Source organism: Sus scrofa, chromosome 13, assembly GCF_054392235.1.
Source record: "Sus scrofa isolate SSC_HxYL_T2T_F1_AM1 chromosome 13, Sscrofa_HxYL_maternal_Yorkshire_Landrace_v2.0, whole genome shotgun sequence".
Classification (NCBI taxonomy): domain Eukaryota; kingdom Metazoa; phylum Chordata; class Mammalia; order Artiodactyla; family Suidae; genus Sus; species Sus scrofa.
In genome coordinates, this window is record NC_139395.1 from 123,534,295 (window position 1) to 123,549,557 (window position 15,263).

The 15,263-nt window shown below is 36.7% G+C and overlaps 1 protein-coding gene across 46 annotated transcripts in view; it reads right to left on the bottom strand.

The window, feature by feature from the left end:
- The window catches only part of PHC3 (polyhomeotic homolog 3), a 91,788-nt gene that overhangs the window by 25,282 nt on the left and 51,243 nt on the right, over positions 1-15,263 (bottom strand). For 42 of the 46 annotated variants that reach the window (XR_014824283.1, XR_014824278.1, XR_014824281.1 and 39 more), the window contains 2 exons: positions 12,487-12,637; positions 3,089-3,339 (listed from right to left, as the gene is read on the bottom strand). Coding sequence is in view for 13 of the 46 variants with exons in the window: in XM_084990234.1 (XP_084846360.1) it covers positions 3,089-3,339; positions 12,487-12,637 (402 nt within the window). In the remaining 33 variants the exon portion in view is untranslated. Of the gene's footprint in view, positions 1-3,088; positions 3,340-12,486; positions 12,638-14,713; positions 14,915-15,263 lie in introns of all 46 variants that reach the window. The other 4 variants (XR_014824285.1, XR_014824287.1, XR_014824289.1 and 1 more) reach the window with 1 other exon arrangement.

The window sequence follows — 15,263 nt, forward strand, 5'->3', positions numbered from 1 at the left end:
CTAGAACTCAAGTCACCTAACTCCTAGTTCAGCAGCCTAATCTATCATAATTACAAAAAGAAATGAAAAAATCCTCAAATATTAAAATCAATAACAGAAATACATGCACTTATGTTCCATATACTTGGTTAAGTCATGAAAACTACTTATTTTAGAAATGTTTTCAGGGACTTCCGTAGTAGCTCAGCAGAAACAAACCTATCATCCATGAGGGCACAGGTTTGATCCCTGGCCTCGCTCACAGGGTTAAGGATTCAGCATTGCTGTAAGCTGTGGTGTGGGTCACAAACGCAGCTCAGATCTCATGTTGCTGTGGCGTAGGCTGGCAGCTGTAGCTCCAATTCGACCCCTAGCCTAGGAACCTCCATATGCAGCAAGTGCAGCCCTAAAAAGACAAAAAAAAAAAAAAAAAAAAAAAAAAAAAGAAGGAAAGAAAGGTTTTCAGCAAAAACATTCTAGACCAAAAACATTTACTGATTTACTAGTGAACTCTCAGCTATCTGAAAAAATGGAACCGTTTTTCCTACTTGAGAATGCTGGTAAACTCTGCAACATCTTCCACACATAGTAAATATAGCTTCCTGTAAATTTCGACGTGTAACCCTAAAGAATAATCACTCATAAGCTTCTAAATTTTGTTCATTGCAGTCAGTATATATAATATGCCTCAAGTAGTTTTATGGAGATTACTGCTGACAAAACTGTAATATTTAGATCTGCTAAATCTGGCATATGAATAAATTTAAATATTCTTTCCAGAAAATAACTTGGCAACACAAAGAGAGTCTTATGAATACATACGTACTGTGATCCAATACCTGTACTTCTAGGAATTTATGCTAAAGCAGTTATGTAAAATGTGGGTAATTTACAGAATTAGTCCTTTTAAGACTATTTAAGGAGTTCCCGTCATGGCTCAGTGGTTAACGAATCTGACTAGAAACCACGAGATTTTGGGTTCATTCCCTGGCCTTGATCAGTGGGTTAAGGATCCGGCGTTGCCGTGAGCTGTGGTGTAGGTTGCAGATGTGGCTCAGATCCTGTGTTGCTGTGGCTGAGGTGCAGGCCAGCAGCTATAGCTCCGATTCGACCCCTAGCCTGGGAACCTCCATATGCCACAGGAGAGGCCCTAGAAATGGCAAAAAGACCAAAAAAAAAAAAAAAAAAAAAGACTATTTGAACAGAGAAAAAACAGAAACCTAAATGACCAACAATATAGTTGTCCCTCACTATCTGCAGGGGATTGGTTCCAGGACTTGAGAGGATAGAAAAACCTGCAGATCATCAAGTCTCTTTTAGAAAGTGGAGCATTATGTGCATATAACCTCATATAACCTATGCACACTCTTCTGTATACGTTAAGTAATCTCTAGATTACTTACAACACCTAATAAAATATAAATACCAAGTAAATAGTTGCCCATGCACAGCAAATTCAAGTTTTACTTTTCGGAATTTCTTACATTTTTCTTTTTTATATATATATATATATATATATTTTTGGCCATGCCTGTGGCACGAGGAAGTTCCCAAATCAGGGACTGAACCAAGCCACAGCAGTGACAATACTGAATTCTTAACCACTAGGCCACCAGGGAACATCTTTTTTAATATTTTGATTTATGATTGGGTTGACTCCCAAATGTGAAACCTGTGGATATAGAGGGTCAATTATAATGGATGGATTATATAAATTATGGCTGTCCACAAAGTAGAATAGTATGTAACCTTTCAAAATCAAATGATATTAATCAAATTAAAAACTATTAATCAAATGAGAAAATAAATGCTCAATCTACACTAAGTGGGTGAGTTCCCAACGTGGCACAGCAGAAACGAATCCGACTAGGAACTATGAGGTTTTGGGTTTGATCCCTGGCCTCGCTCAGTGGGTTAAGAATCCAGCATTGCCGGGAGCTGTGGTGTAGGCTGCAGATGCGACTCTAATTCTGTGTTGCCATGACTGTGGTGTAGGCCAGAAGCTGTAGCTCCAATTTGACCCCAAGCTTGGGAACTTCCATGTGCCATGTATGCAGCTCTAAAAGGACAAAAGACGAAAAAAAAAAAAAAAAAAAAAGGTTGAGTGCTATGACACAGGTACCACAGTCAATATGTGGCATAGCTTAAGATCCAACCACTGAGAAGTAGGGAGAAAAGACTGCTTCGTTCCTCCACTTACTATATCAGAGATTTTTTTTTTTTGGTCACACCTGCAGCATGTGGAAGTGGAAATTCCCAACCTGTGCTACAACAATGACAAAGTTGAGTCCTTAATCACTAGGCTCACTAGGGAACTCTCAGAGATTCTTTAAGACATCCAAGTTTAATACACACACCATAGACTAAATATAAAGATAACCAATTAGGAAATCAGCTATCACTATGCAATCACAATGCCCTATCCATGAATATGAAAAATCAGATGGTTCAAAGCCCCTCAAAATAATTTTGTTTTCTTATCTTTGATTTTGGCCACTTGTCTTAGTTTATTTTCTAAGGAAAAATGTTCACCTCTAGATATTAGCATGAAATTCTGCATCGCTGGTCTCAAATTTTATAGCACCTCCGTTTTGAGGTAAACATTTTGAAACATTTAAAAAATATGATTGAAGGCTGAGATGTAAGAATAATGAGAAAATCTATTTGCTTATTATAAACCATCAACTGAGTAACATCGGAAGTATTAAATTAGGAAACTATTCTTTTCTGTATCCACGTTAAAGTCCACAAAGTATCACATTATACAAGAAACACCATCAAAAAGAAAAAAATACACTTCAGATGTCATTTCAGTCCCCTTAAAAAGAAAAAAAAAGTTTATTTCACTGGAGTAAACACCTAATTGCCTTTCTCTAAAAATTATAAAACTGATGTCCTTATATCCTCCAATTTTTCTCCTTTGACATCTAAATAGCATAAAATTCTAGAAGTATATTTGGAAATATATAAAGAATATATATTAAAAATTCTAGATAAAATATTAACAATTTTTGAAATAAAACTACAAGCTTATTTTTTAGAACAGACTATAAATTTTAAAATAATGCCACGTGAAGAATTTTAAAAATACAAATTCCTTGCTACTTACAGGAAATGGCTCCAATCCCTCCTGGATCACAAAGCCTTCAATAACATGGGTCAAGATCTGTGGTTTAACAATAGCCTGTGGAGGTTTGTTTTCTACATTGGGTATGCTACTGGGCATAGATGTACTATTACTCCTGGTGGTAGCAGCTGGAAGTAATAGTGGAGGTGGAGGAACAGAAACATGCGAAGGATCTGATGGAGATTTAATTACTGAAGCACTGACCGATGCCACAGCGGGTAATTCTACTTGCTCTGGAAAAAAAAAGTCATTTTTTTCAATTTTTAGCATTCTGCCCAGGCAAACATGAAAGAAAATTTTAAAATAAACATTAATAACAATAATATCTAGCACTTAAAAAAAAACTTGATACCTTTATATTTATTATCTCACTTAATCTCCACAAAGCTCCCAAGGCAACAGAACCAAAAACAAAAACAAACCAATGGGACCTAATCAAACAGGCAAGCACAGCAAAGGAAACCATAAAAATAACAAAAAGATGGAGTTCCTATCGTGGTTCAGTGGCTAACGAACCCAAGTAGTATCCATGAGGACATCGATCCCTGGCCTGGCTCAGTGGGTTAAGGAACTGGTATTGCCATGAGCTGTGGTGTAGGTCACAGATGCGGCTCAGATCCTGTGTTGCTGTGGCGTAGGCCAGCAGCTACGGCTCCATTCGACCCCTATCCTGAGAACTTGCATGTGTCATGGGTGTAGCCCTAGAAAGACAGAAAGACCAAAAAAAAAAAAAAAAAAAAAAGACAACCTACCAAATGGGAGAAAATACTTTGAAATATGCAACCATGCAACCAAAGGGCTTAATCTCTAAAATCTACAAACTACTTATACAACTCAACAGCAAAAAAAAAAAAAAAAAAAAACCAACAACCCAATTGAAAAATGGGCAGAAGACCTGAATAGACATTTCTCCAAAGATGTACAGATGGCCAACAGGAACATGAAAAAATGCTCACCAACGTTAATTATTAGAAAAATACAAATCAGATTTCACACTGGTCCAAATGGCCATCATAACGAGTCCAAAATAAGGCCATATATGACAAACCCAGAGCTAACATCATTCTCAATGGTGAAAAGCTGAAAGAATTCCCACTGGGAGTTCCCGTCATAGCACAGTGGTTAACGAATCTGACTAGGAACCATGCGGTTGCAGGTTCGATCCCTGGCCTTACTCAGTGGGTTAAGGATACGGTGTTACCGTGAGCTGTGGTGTAGGTCACAGATACAGCTCGGAACCAGCGTTGCTATGGCTCTGGCATAGGCCGGCGGCTACAGCTCCGATTGGACCCCTGGCCTGGGAAACTCCATATGCCATGGGAGCGGCCCTACAAAAGGCAAAAAGACAAAAAGACAAAAAAAAAAAAAAAAAAAAAAAAAAAGAATTCCCACTGAGATCAGGAACAAGACAAGGATGTCCACTCTCGCCACTACTATTCGACATAGTTTTGGAAGTCCTAGCCATAGCAATCAGAGAAGTAAAAGGAATCCACATTGGAAAGGAAGAAGTAAAACTATTACTATTTGCAGATGACATGATACTATACCTAGAGAATCCTAAAGACTCCACCAGAAAACTGTCAGAGCTCATCCACGAATTTGGCAAAGTCACAGAATACAAAATTAATACACAGAAATCAATGGCATTTCTATATACTAACAATAAAATATCAGAAAAGGAAATTAAGGAAGCAATCCCATTTGCCATCACATCCAGAATAAAATACCTAGAAGTAAACCTACCTAAAGAGACAAAAGACCTGTACTCTGAAAACTACAAGCCACTGATGAAAGAAATCAAACATGACACAAATAGATGGAAAGACATACATGCTCTTGGATTGGAAGAGTCAATATTATCAAAATGACTATACTACCTAAGGCAATCTACACATTCAATGCAATCCCTATCAAGTTACCAAGGACATTTTTCACAGAACTCGAACAAAATATTTTAAAGTTTGTTTGGAAGCACAAAAGGCCCAGAATAGCCAAAGACATCCTGGAAAAGAAAAATGGAGCTGGAGGAATGAGGCTCCCGGACTTCAGACTATACTACAAAAGCAACAGTCATCAAAACTGTATGGTACTGGCACAAAGACAGAACTATAGATCAGTGGAACAGGATAGAAAGCCCAGAATTAAACCCATGCACCTACAGCCAACTCATCTACGACAAAGGAGGCAAGAATATACAAGGGAGAAAAGACAGCTTGTTCAATAAGTGGTGCTGGGAAAACTGGACAGCCACACGCAAAAGAATGAAATTAGAACACTCCCTAACACCATACACAAAAATAAACTCCAAATGGATTAAAGACCTAGATATAAGACCAGACACTATCAAACTCTTAGAGGAAAACATAGCCCAAACACTCTCCAACATAAATGACAGCAACACCTTCTCAGATCCACCTCTTAGAGTACTGACAGTAAAAACAAAAATAAACAAATGGGACCTAATCAAACTTCAAAGTTTCTGCACAGCAAAGGAAACCCTAAACAAAACAAAAAGGCAACCCACAGAATGGGAGAAAATCTTTGCAAGTGAATCGACTGACAAGGGATTAATCTCCAAAATTTATACACACCTTCTGTAGCTCCATACCAAAAAAACAAATAACCCCATCCAAAAATGGGCAGAAGATCTAAACAGACAGTTCTCCAAAGAAGACATGCAGATGGCCAAAAAACACATGAGAAGATGCTCAACACCACTCATTATTAGAGAAATGCAAATCAAAACCACTCTGAGGTACCACCTTACACCAGCCATAATGGCCATCATCCAAAAGTCTACAAACAATAAGTGCTAGAGAGGGTGTGGAGGAAAAGGAACCCTAGTACACTGTTGGTGGGAGTGCAAGTTGGTGCAACCACTGTGGAAAACAGTATGGAGATGCCTCAGAAAACTAAACATAGAACTACCATTTGATCCAGCAGTCCCAATCCTGGGCATCTATCCAGAGAAAACCACGACTCGCAAAGACACATGGACTCCGATGTTCACTACAGCACTATTTTCAATAGCCAAGACACGGAAACAACCTAAATGTCCATCGACAGAGGACTGCATCAAGAAGATGTGGTACATATACACAATGGAATATTACTCGGCCATTAAAATGAACGAAATACCAGCATTCTTAGCAACATGGATGGACCTAGAAACTATCATGCTATTTGAAGTCAGCCATACAATGAGACACCAACATCAAATGCTTTCACTGACATGTGGAATCTGAAAAAAGGACAGACTGAACTGCTTTGCAGAACAGATACTGACTCACAGACTTTGAAAAACTTATGGTCTCCAGAGGAGACAGTTTGGGGGATGGGGGGATGCGCTGGGGTTGTGGGGAAATCCTATAAAATTGGATTGTGATGATCACTGTACAACTACAAATGTAATAAATTCATTGAGTAATAAAAAAAATAATAAATAAGAGTCCACAAATAACATATGCTGGAGAGAATGTGAAGAAAAGGGTACCCTCCTTCACTGTTGGTGGGAATGTAAATTGGTGTAACCACTATGGAAAACAGTATGGAGGTACCTCAGAAAACTAAATATAGAATTACCATATGACCCAGCAATCCCACTCTTGGGCATATATCTGAACAAAACTTTTCTTAAAAAAGATACATGCGGGAGTTCCCGTCGTGGCGCAGTGGTTAACGAATCCGACTAGGAACCATGAGGTTGCGGGTTCGGTCCCTGCCCTTGCTCAGTGGGTTAACGATCCGGCGTTGCCGTGAGCTGTGGTGTAGGTTGCAGACGCGGCTCGGATCCCGCGTTGCTGTGGCTCTGGCGTAGGCCGGTGGCTACAGCTCCGATTCGACCCCTAGCCTGGGAACCTCCATATGCCGCGGGAGTGGCCCAAGAAATAGCAACAACAACAACAAAAAGACAAAAGACCAAAAAATAAATAAATAAATAAATAAATAAATAAAAAGATACATGCACTCCTATGTTCATTGAAGCACTATTCACAATAGCCAAGACATGGAAACAACCTAAATGTTCATCAACAGATGAATGGATTAAGATGTGGTACATATACACAGTGGAATATTACTCAGCCATAAGAAGGAAAATAATGCCATTTGCAACTACATGGATGGAACTAGAGACTCTCATACATAAAGAGAAGTCAGAAAGACAAATACCATATGATATCACTTATATCTGGAATCTAATATATGACACAAATGATCCTTTCTACAGAAAGGAAACAAACTGATGGTCTTGGAGAACAGACTTGTGGTTGCCAGGGCGGTGGGGGGGCGGGGGGAAGAGTGGGATGGACTGGGAGTTTGGGGTTAATAGATGCAAAGTATTGCATCTGGAGTGGATAAGCAATGAGGTCCTGCTGTGTAGCACATCGAACTATAGTGATGGAACATGAGGGAGAATAATGTGAGAAAAAGAATGTATGACTGGGTCACTCTGCTGTACAGCAAAATTTAACAGAACGTTGTAAATCAACTATAATAAAAAAAAAATCTCCACAATGACCTTATGAGATACAAACTACTACCATCCCCACTTACAAAGGAAGGGCTGGTAACTTGCTCAAAGTTACCATTCCAATCTTGGTTAAAAAAAACTATTTCTTAAAGCAGCTATAATGGAAAAAATAAAAATTATAAAAAATAAATGAATAAATTCTGAAAATTAAAAAAAAGAACTTCCATAAGAAATGAAAATTTTCTAGAATGTGAATTTAAGAATAATTACTAAATTTCTTTTAATTTTAAGCTACGCAGATATTAAATTCCATATGTTCCTGTTTATACATTCCAAACGGTATGGGGGAAAAAGTACTTTGAAAATATGCTTAAGTAAAAAAGGATTATGAAACCCACAGAATAAATACAAATTGTAATGAATTATACAGGGGATTATCTTTATTTCAAGCAGTAAGGCTAATCCACATCCATGCACAAATGTTTCTTGTCGTTTTTATCTATTCTTCATTGACACTGTGTACGTCAATTTGGGGGAACACTGTAGTTAGTATCAGGCAATTGCAAAACGCTAGGCTGGATCACTGTGATTCCTCCCCTTCAAACTCCAAGGACCACAACAAAAGAGATCCATAGTCTATGATGGACACTTTACCTACCCATTCGATAGCACTCAACCTTTACTAAACTGTACCAAAGTGACGAGACCAAACCAATTGCTGGCTAGGAATATAAGTATAAGATATCTGAGAAAAATAACAAAAGAAAAGTATATGCTCAAGATACTACTACCATTTACTGAGCACTTATATGCCAGGAACTGTGTAAATGTCTTACATGCTGTAATTCATTTAATCCTCAAAACTAGCCTCTAGGCAGGTACTGTTATTATCTCCAATTTATAGATATGGAAACCAAGACACAGAAAAATAAAGCAACTTGCCTAAAGGCAAACAGCTAATTAGTGCAGTTACGATACTAACCCAAGCAGTCAGGTTCTGGAGACAACCAACACTTTTAATTGCTATGGTAACTCCTCTCTACCATCAAAATTAAAAGGATTGACATCACTATCAAAGATACAATATAGCCCAGTTAGGTAGAGAAGAAAGAAAAAGAATCCCTATAGAATAAAAATTCTAGCTAACAAAATAGTACAGTGATAATAGGTACAGTGTCAGAAAAGAAAAAACTAACAGTTCACACTTAATAATTCAATGTGATTGATTTCACTATGTAGTTTATCACAGAAATATTACAAACACAAATTAACCTAGTTCCACCAAATAACCCACCAGGATAAACTGTACTGGAAAACCTGTATAAAGTCACACAATCCCTCATTAAAAACTAAAGCAGAAAGTCAGCAGAGGAGTTTCTGTTGTGGCGCAGTGGTTAACAAATCCGACTAAGAGACATGAGGTTGCGGGTTCAATCCCTGGCCTTGCTCAATGGGCTAAGAATCTGGTGTTGCTATGAGCTGTGGTGTAGGTCGCAGACGCGGCTCGGATCCCAAGTTGCTGTGGCTGTGGCGTAGGCCGGCAGCTGTAGCTCCGATTCAACCCCTAGCCTGGGAACCTCCATATGCCATAGGCACGGCCCTAGAAAAGACCAAAAAAACAACAACAACAACAACAAAAATCAGTAGAAAATATAGGTTTGCTGATTTCTGGGAGCAAATACACAATTATATACACGCATTACTAAACTGAGCAACTCCATAAAAAAGCTATCCCACACACACACCCAATCTTCACATACACTCCTAGAGAAAAAGGGATAAAAGATATAATTCTGAACAAGGGCTGAAAAGCAACTTTTCTCTTAGAAGAAAAAGACAAATCTATGGAAAACTAAAAATTAGACAAAAATTTAATGTCCCTTACAGATTTACAGATATCTTATTAATTTAGAAATATAAAGCTAGACTATGTATAATGTGATATATTCAGAAAATACTGCTTGGTATATATTCTAACTAATTTTTAGATCAAACATACAAATATATCTAAGTTCTGTTGAAAACAAAGTTGTAATTACTGACTTCTTGAAAAAGCTAACAGCTATTTCTTGCCAGTTTATAATCCACTATTAAAATAAAAAACACAAGAAGAGTGATGTATTACAGCAGAACAAAAACACAATTATTACACTCTCCAGATTTAAGACAACTGTGAGATAGAAAAGCCAAATTAACTGATAAGACTCTGCCACAAGTTATACCGCCTATTTGCAATCTCATTTTCTGAGTAAAATTTATGAGATTTTGCTACTTTTTATGAATACTTTTTAAAGAATTCTTAAAGATTTATGAGGACTGAATCCTAGGTGGAAATAAGTCCCTCTATTTTTATAGGTTTATTACATGATTTGATGAGCAACCCATGCTTGCTTTCCCCCCTTGTAAGTGTGAAGTAAATTAAAGGAAGATTCAAAAATCTACATTGTACTTAGACAATTTAGCCGGAAGGATATGCATGCCAGGATCTTAGATTATATTACTGAGGAAATAATGTAAAGATATTCTTGAGTTTTGGGAGTTCTCATCATGGCACAGCGGAAACAAATCCGACTAGGAACCATGAGGTTGTGGGTTTAATCCCTGGCCTCACTCAGTGGGTTGAGGATCTGGCATTGCCATGAGCTAAGGTGTAGCTCCAAGACATGGCTCAGATCCTGCATTGCTGTGGCTGTGGTGTAGGCAGGCAGCTGTAGCTCTGATTCGACCCCTAGCCTGGGAACTTCCATATGCCACAGGTGCGATCATGAAAAGAAAAAGGCAAAAAAAAAAAAAAAAAAAAAAAAAGATATTCTTGAGTTTCGGTATTTCAAAAATATTTAAATTTTCTTGAGTATCATTAGAAATGATTTTAGGTAATTAAATAACAGTTACAATGCAAGGTTGTTATTCAGTTAAACATATATTTCTGTCTTTAAATCAAAACTCCAAGAAATCTGTAGCAACATAAATCCATTTTCAGTGTATGGAAACTACAAAGATTTAATACTATAGGTAGATTTTTCTTAAATTTATCTTTTGAGGTATTATTTTGAATAAATGAAGACAAAAATATTAAACTTGCCAAATATTTTACATAATTTTATTGACTAAATGTTTTCCATTTTGTAGGAGGGGTTAATATTAGAGGAAAATTGGTTTTCACCCTCCATGCTTTCCCAAGATTTATACTGGTAGTAAGGGATAAAGAGCTGGAGAGAAGGGAAGGGTTAGAGATGTGGCACGCTGAAGAAACAGAGGAGAAGAGCTGGTTTGGTAGCAAAGTCAGTGCCCTGTTAGTTTCCATGCCTGTTGTAGTGGTTCATCTTAACTGAAAGTGATAAGGGCTATGAGATATTCAATAGAACAGAATACTTTCAACAAGTCAAGCAAGTTTGGTATTACCTATATCAGGGGTCAGTAAACTTTCTATAAAGAACATATGTGGAGTTCCTGGTGTGGCTCAGCAGGTTAAGAACCCAACTAACCTGACTAGTATCCATGAGGATGCATGTTCAATCCCTGGCCCCTCTCAGTGGCTTAAGGATCCGGTGTTGCCACAAGCTATGGCATGGGTCACAGAAGCAGCCTGGATCTGGTGTTGCTGTGACTGCGTGTAGACCATCAGCTACAGCTGTGATTTGACCTCTGGCCTGGGAACTTCCACATTCCACAGGTGTGACCTGAAAAAAAAGGGGGGGGGGTGAGGGGAAAGGACATATGGTCTCTGCAATGACTCATCTTTAATACATTACTGCAAAAGTAGCCACAGATAACTTCTGAACAAATGAACATGGCTGTGTTGCAGAGAACTTTATTTATGGACAATGAAACTTGAATTTCATATAATACTCACAACATGAAATATTATTCTTCTGATTTTTTTCCCCCATTTAAAAATTCTAAAACCATCCTTAGTTCATGAGCCATACAAAAACAGGCAGCAGGAAAGTTTGTAGCATGAGCTATAATTTGCCAACTCTTAATCTAAATAAAATATTCAAAAAATTTTTAAAAACTAATGCAGAATATATCTTTTTTAGGACTTAGACACTGGGCTATAGATCACAATGTTTTCGTAAAATACCTAGGATTCAGTTGGTTTGACATCATGAAGAGTATAAAGAAGATTTACCCAAACTCATAAGTAACTCTAAAGTAGTGATAAGAATTTGATTGCTTAAGCTCAAGAATTTTTTTTTTCTTTTTACGGCCACACCTGCCACATATGAAAGTTCCTGAGCCAGGAGTCAAACCAGAGCTTCAGCTGGGGTCTACACCACAGCCAGACAACACAGGATCCAAGCCACATATGCAACCTATGCAGCAGCTTACAGCACTGAGCCATGCCAGGGATCAAGCCCACATCCTCACAGAGACACATCCTCGGGTCCTTAATCTGCTGAGCCCCATCTGGAACTCCAAGCTCAAGAATTTTTGAATCCATGTCTTTAGCAAGAATTAGTGAGATTTAAAGTACTACCTGGGAAAGAACATTTTTTAAAGCGTTTACTCAGTGTGGATCACAAGCACTTATGAGGAATGTCAGGTATGACTTCAAATGCTTTATGATGTTTAGAAAGTATAATTGAAATCTCTGATAAAACTCTGATTCATTCTAATTTTCAAGCTAGAAATAGCTTGACACATGAATCTGAATTGGCATATAAAACACATCTGTACAAAGTACTAAAATTTTAAAGGTTGCAAGATGTTTTTCATTTGGGTGGTTCCTCATCAAGGGTTCTAACTATTCCTCATCAAAAAGCAATCTTAAATTCTAATCTATGTTTTGCTGCAATTAATTACATAACAAATTATTTTAATACCATCTTTGGTGAAAAAATAAACTTTTCCCATTACCAACATTTATCTAACTGCAAATTCCCCCCAAATTTAGGTATTTCATCACCTAACAAAGGATGCTCAGAAGTTAAATCCTCTCTTCCCACAGTTATAGCCGCTGGAGACAATGTGGGTGGCGGTGGAGTTCTGTCCATCCGGACACATTCATCTGACTCTTCTGGCATTTCTTCTTCACATACATCTTCTACTTGATAAACCTGCAATGACAAAGCACACTGCCTAAAAGTTTCTAAAATACATTTAATAAAGTGTTCCTAATTTAACTAAAAAATAAATTCTAGGTGTTCCCTGGGGTTAAGGATCTGGCGTTGTCATTGCTGTGGCTCAGGTTAGAACCCTGGCCCAGGAACTTCTACATGCCACTGGTATGGGCAAAAAAATAAAAATTCAAAGTATCTTAAAATTTAAAAGCAAGGCAAAATGACCATTTGGCAGACTGAAAGGAAAACTTCAAAATCACTCAAAGTTTTTCATAATATTGGATGATTCATAAAACTTGGTATTTCCCTGGAAGCAAGTTGTAGCTCAGTATCTAAGGTACAAGTCACTAAGCTTTCCCAAAAGGTGATATCAAGGCAGGACATGTTTTTAATTTTGTTAATTTTTTTAAATGTTTTTACTTTATATGCTCAAAAAACTATTGTGAGAATTTATTATAGTTTCTGTTAACTCCAACTGTCATAAATCAAAATAAATACTAATATTTTTCACAAACATCTTAAGCAAATCTCCAAAATGACACAAAACATACAAGGAAGTGCACTAACAGACTATGTTCCAGGCTCTTCTTTATTATATTTATGTGAATTAAAGATTAAATTTTGAAAAGTAATGTCTGATTACCTACAAAAGAGGTATGTGATTACATCTTTTCTTTAATCTCCTGATCAACTCAAGAATAATGAATTTTATAAGCTAATAACAAGAGAAAATACTTTTCATTGAGATAATACACACACACCATCCCAAACCATTTGACACATTATTTCAGTTCCTTAATATTGTTCCATATTTACAGAAGAAAGTTTTTACATCTTTAACTACCTTGTTATCCAATGGTAAAGATAATATTTACAAAACATGGACTCAAAAGTATTCTGAAAAGGAACTATATAACTAAAAATACCTAGATTATTAATTTTTTTGTAAACTTAAGGCTGAATTTTCAGAGTCCACATGTAGAGAATGACACAGGTATTTTAAACCTGTCATCATTATTTATTTAACCATTATTTTTGAAAGATCACAGGTTACTAAAAACAAAGCCACAAAGCAATTTATTTCCCTTCTTTTATGTACAAAACTTATTGCATAAGTTTATAAAGTTGTGAGTTTTTAAGATAACTTACCCAAAAGGATTAATATTTCTAATAAATGTTTAAAAAATGTTTCAACATTCACAAAAAACTCTAAGTGACTTTGATATCTAATACTATATATATTTTTAATCAAACTATTGAAAAAGTTTGATGATTTGAAATTAAGTACAAAAATGATCAAGATTTCTAAAACCAGTATAAACTATGTATGATTAAAAAGGACTACAAAGACATATCTAACAACAATGATAGAATTTAAAAGCCCCCCCCAAAAAAAAACTCTAATTCCAAGCCTCTACTAAGAATAGCTTTCCTTTGGCTTTTTTAAAAATCCTTTTGCTATTGATAATTTTATATCAAATACAATATTCAGAACTGTGTTCTTTTCTTTTTTTTTTTTTTTGTCTTTTTGCCTTTTCTAGGGCTGCTCCTGCAGCATATGGAGGTTCCCAGGCTGGGGGTCAAATCGGAGCTGTAGTCGCTGGCCTACGCAACAGCAACTTGGGATCTGAGCCTCGTCTTCGACCTACACCACAGCTCAGGACAATGCTGGATCCTTAACCCACTGAGCAAGGCCAGGGATCGAACCCGAAACCTCATGGTTTCTAGTCAGATTCGTTAACCACTGTGCCACGATGGGAACTCCAGAACTGTGTTCTGAATCAGCTAACAAGTAGGCATTTTAAAAAGTTATTTGCTCACAACCCTGCATCTGGAAACCTATTTCACCAAAAAAGAGTCCTTGCCTCACGTCTGGATCCTCAGGAATGAAAGCAGTTGCTCATTACTATACAATGCAACAATAATAGCCGCTAGTATCTGCTCATGATAATTTTTTTTATGACGATAATGTCTAATACAAGGAAAGTCATCCAAAAAAATGTCCTAGGGGTTAAAAGAAAAAAAAAAGAAAAAAACCTTCTAGTCAGGGGCATCTGCTTTAATAAGGATTACCTTAATTTGGCAGAGCGGTGGGAATGTTGATTCAGAGGTAATTAGACAAGCAGCAGTTTTACCAACCAGTTCAACGGTATCTATGTAGCATTCCTTTAATAGATATTACTTTTCTTCCAAAGATTATCATCTTTTCATAAATGCTGAAACTCTCTCTTTAATATTAATGCTGTCAAGTTTTTCAAACACCTACTATAGCACCTTTTAAAGAATCAAAGATCATGCATGATCATGCAGAGAATACTGGTTTTTTTAATATAATGAAAGTTTTAAAAGGACAAAATGAGGCAACACAAATAGCATATTCTGAAATAATCCATCAAAGAATACTGTAAAATAGTTTCAATTCTTTATAGGTAAGCTTAATTAAACTACACATACTTTCTTCCAAATCTCCCATGTGAAGGCAAAATATGTTAAATGAATAAAAGAAGTAGGCAAAAGCAGATCTGTCACAGACATCTGGTACCATTAGCATAAAAAAATCTAAGTTGGACAACTAAAATATTGAATAAAGCAAAGAAGTAAAAGTTTTGTGCACAAGACCACT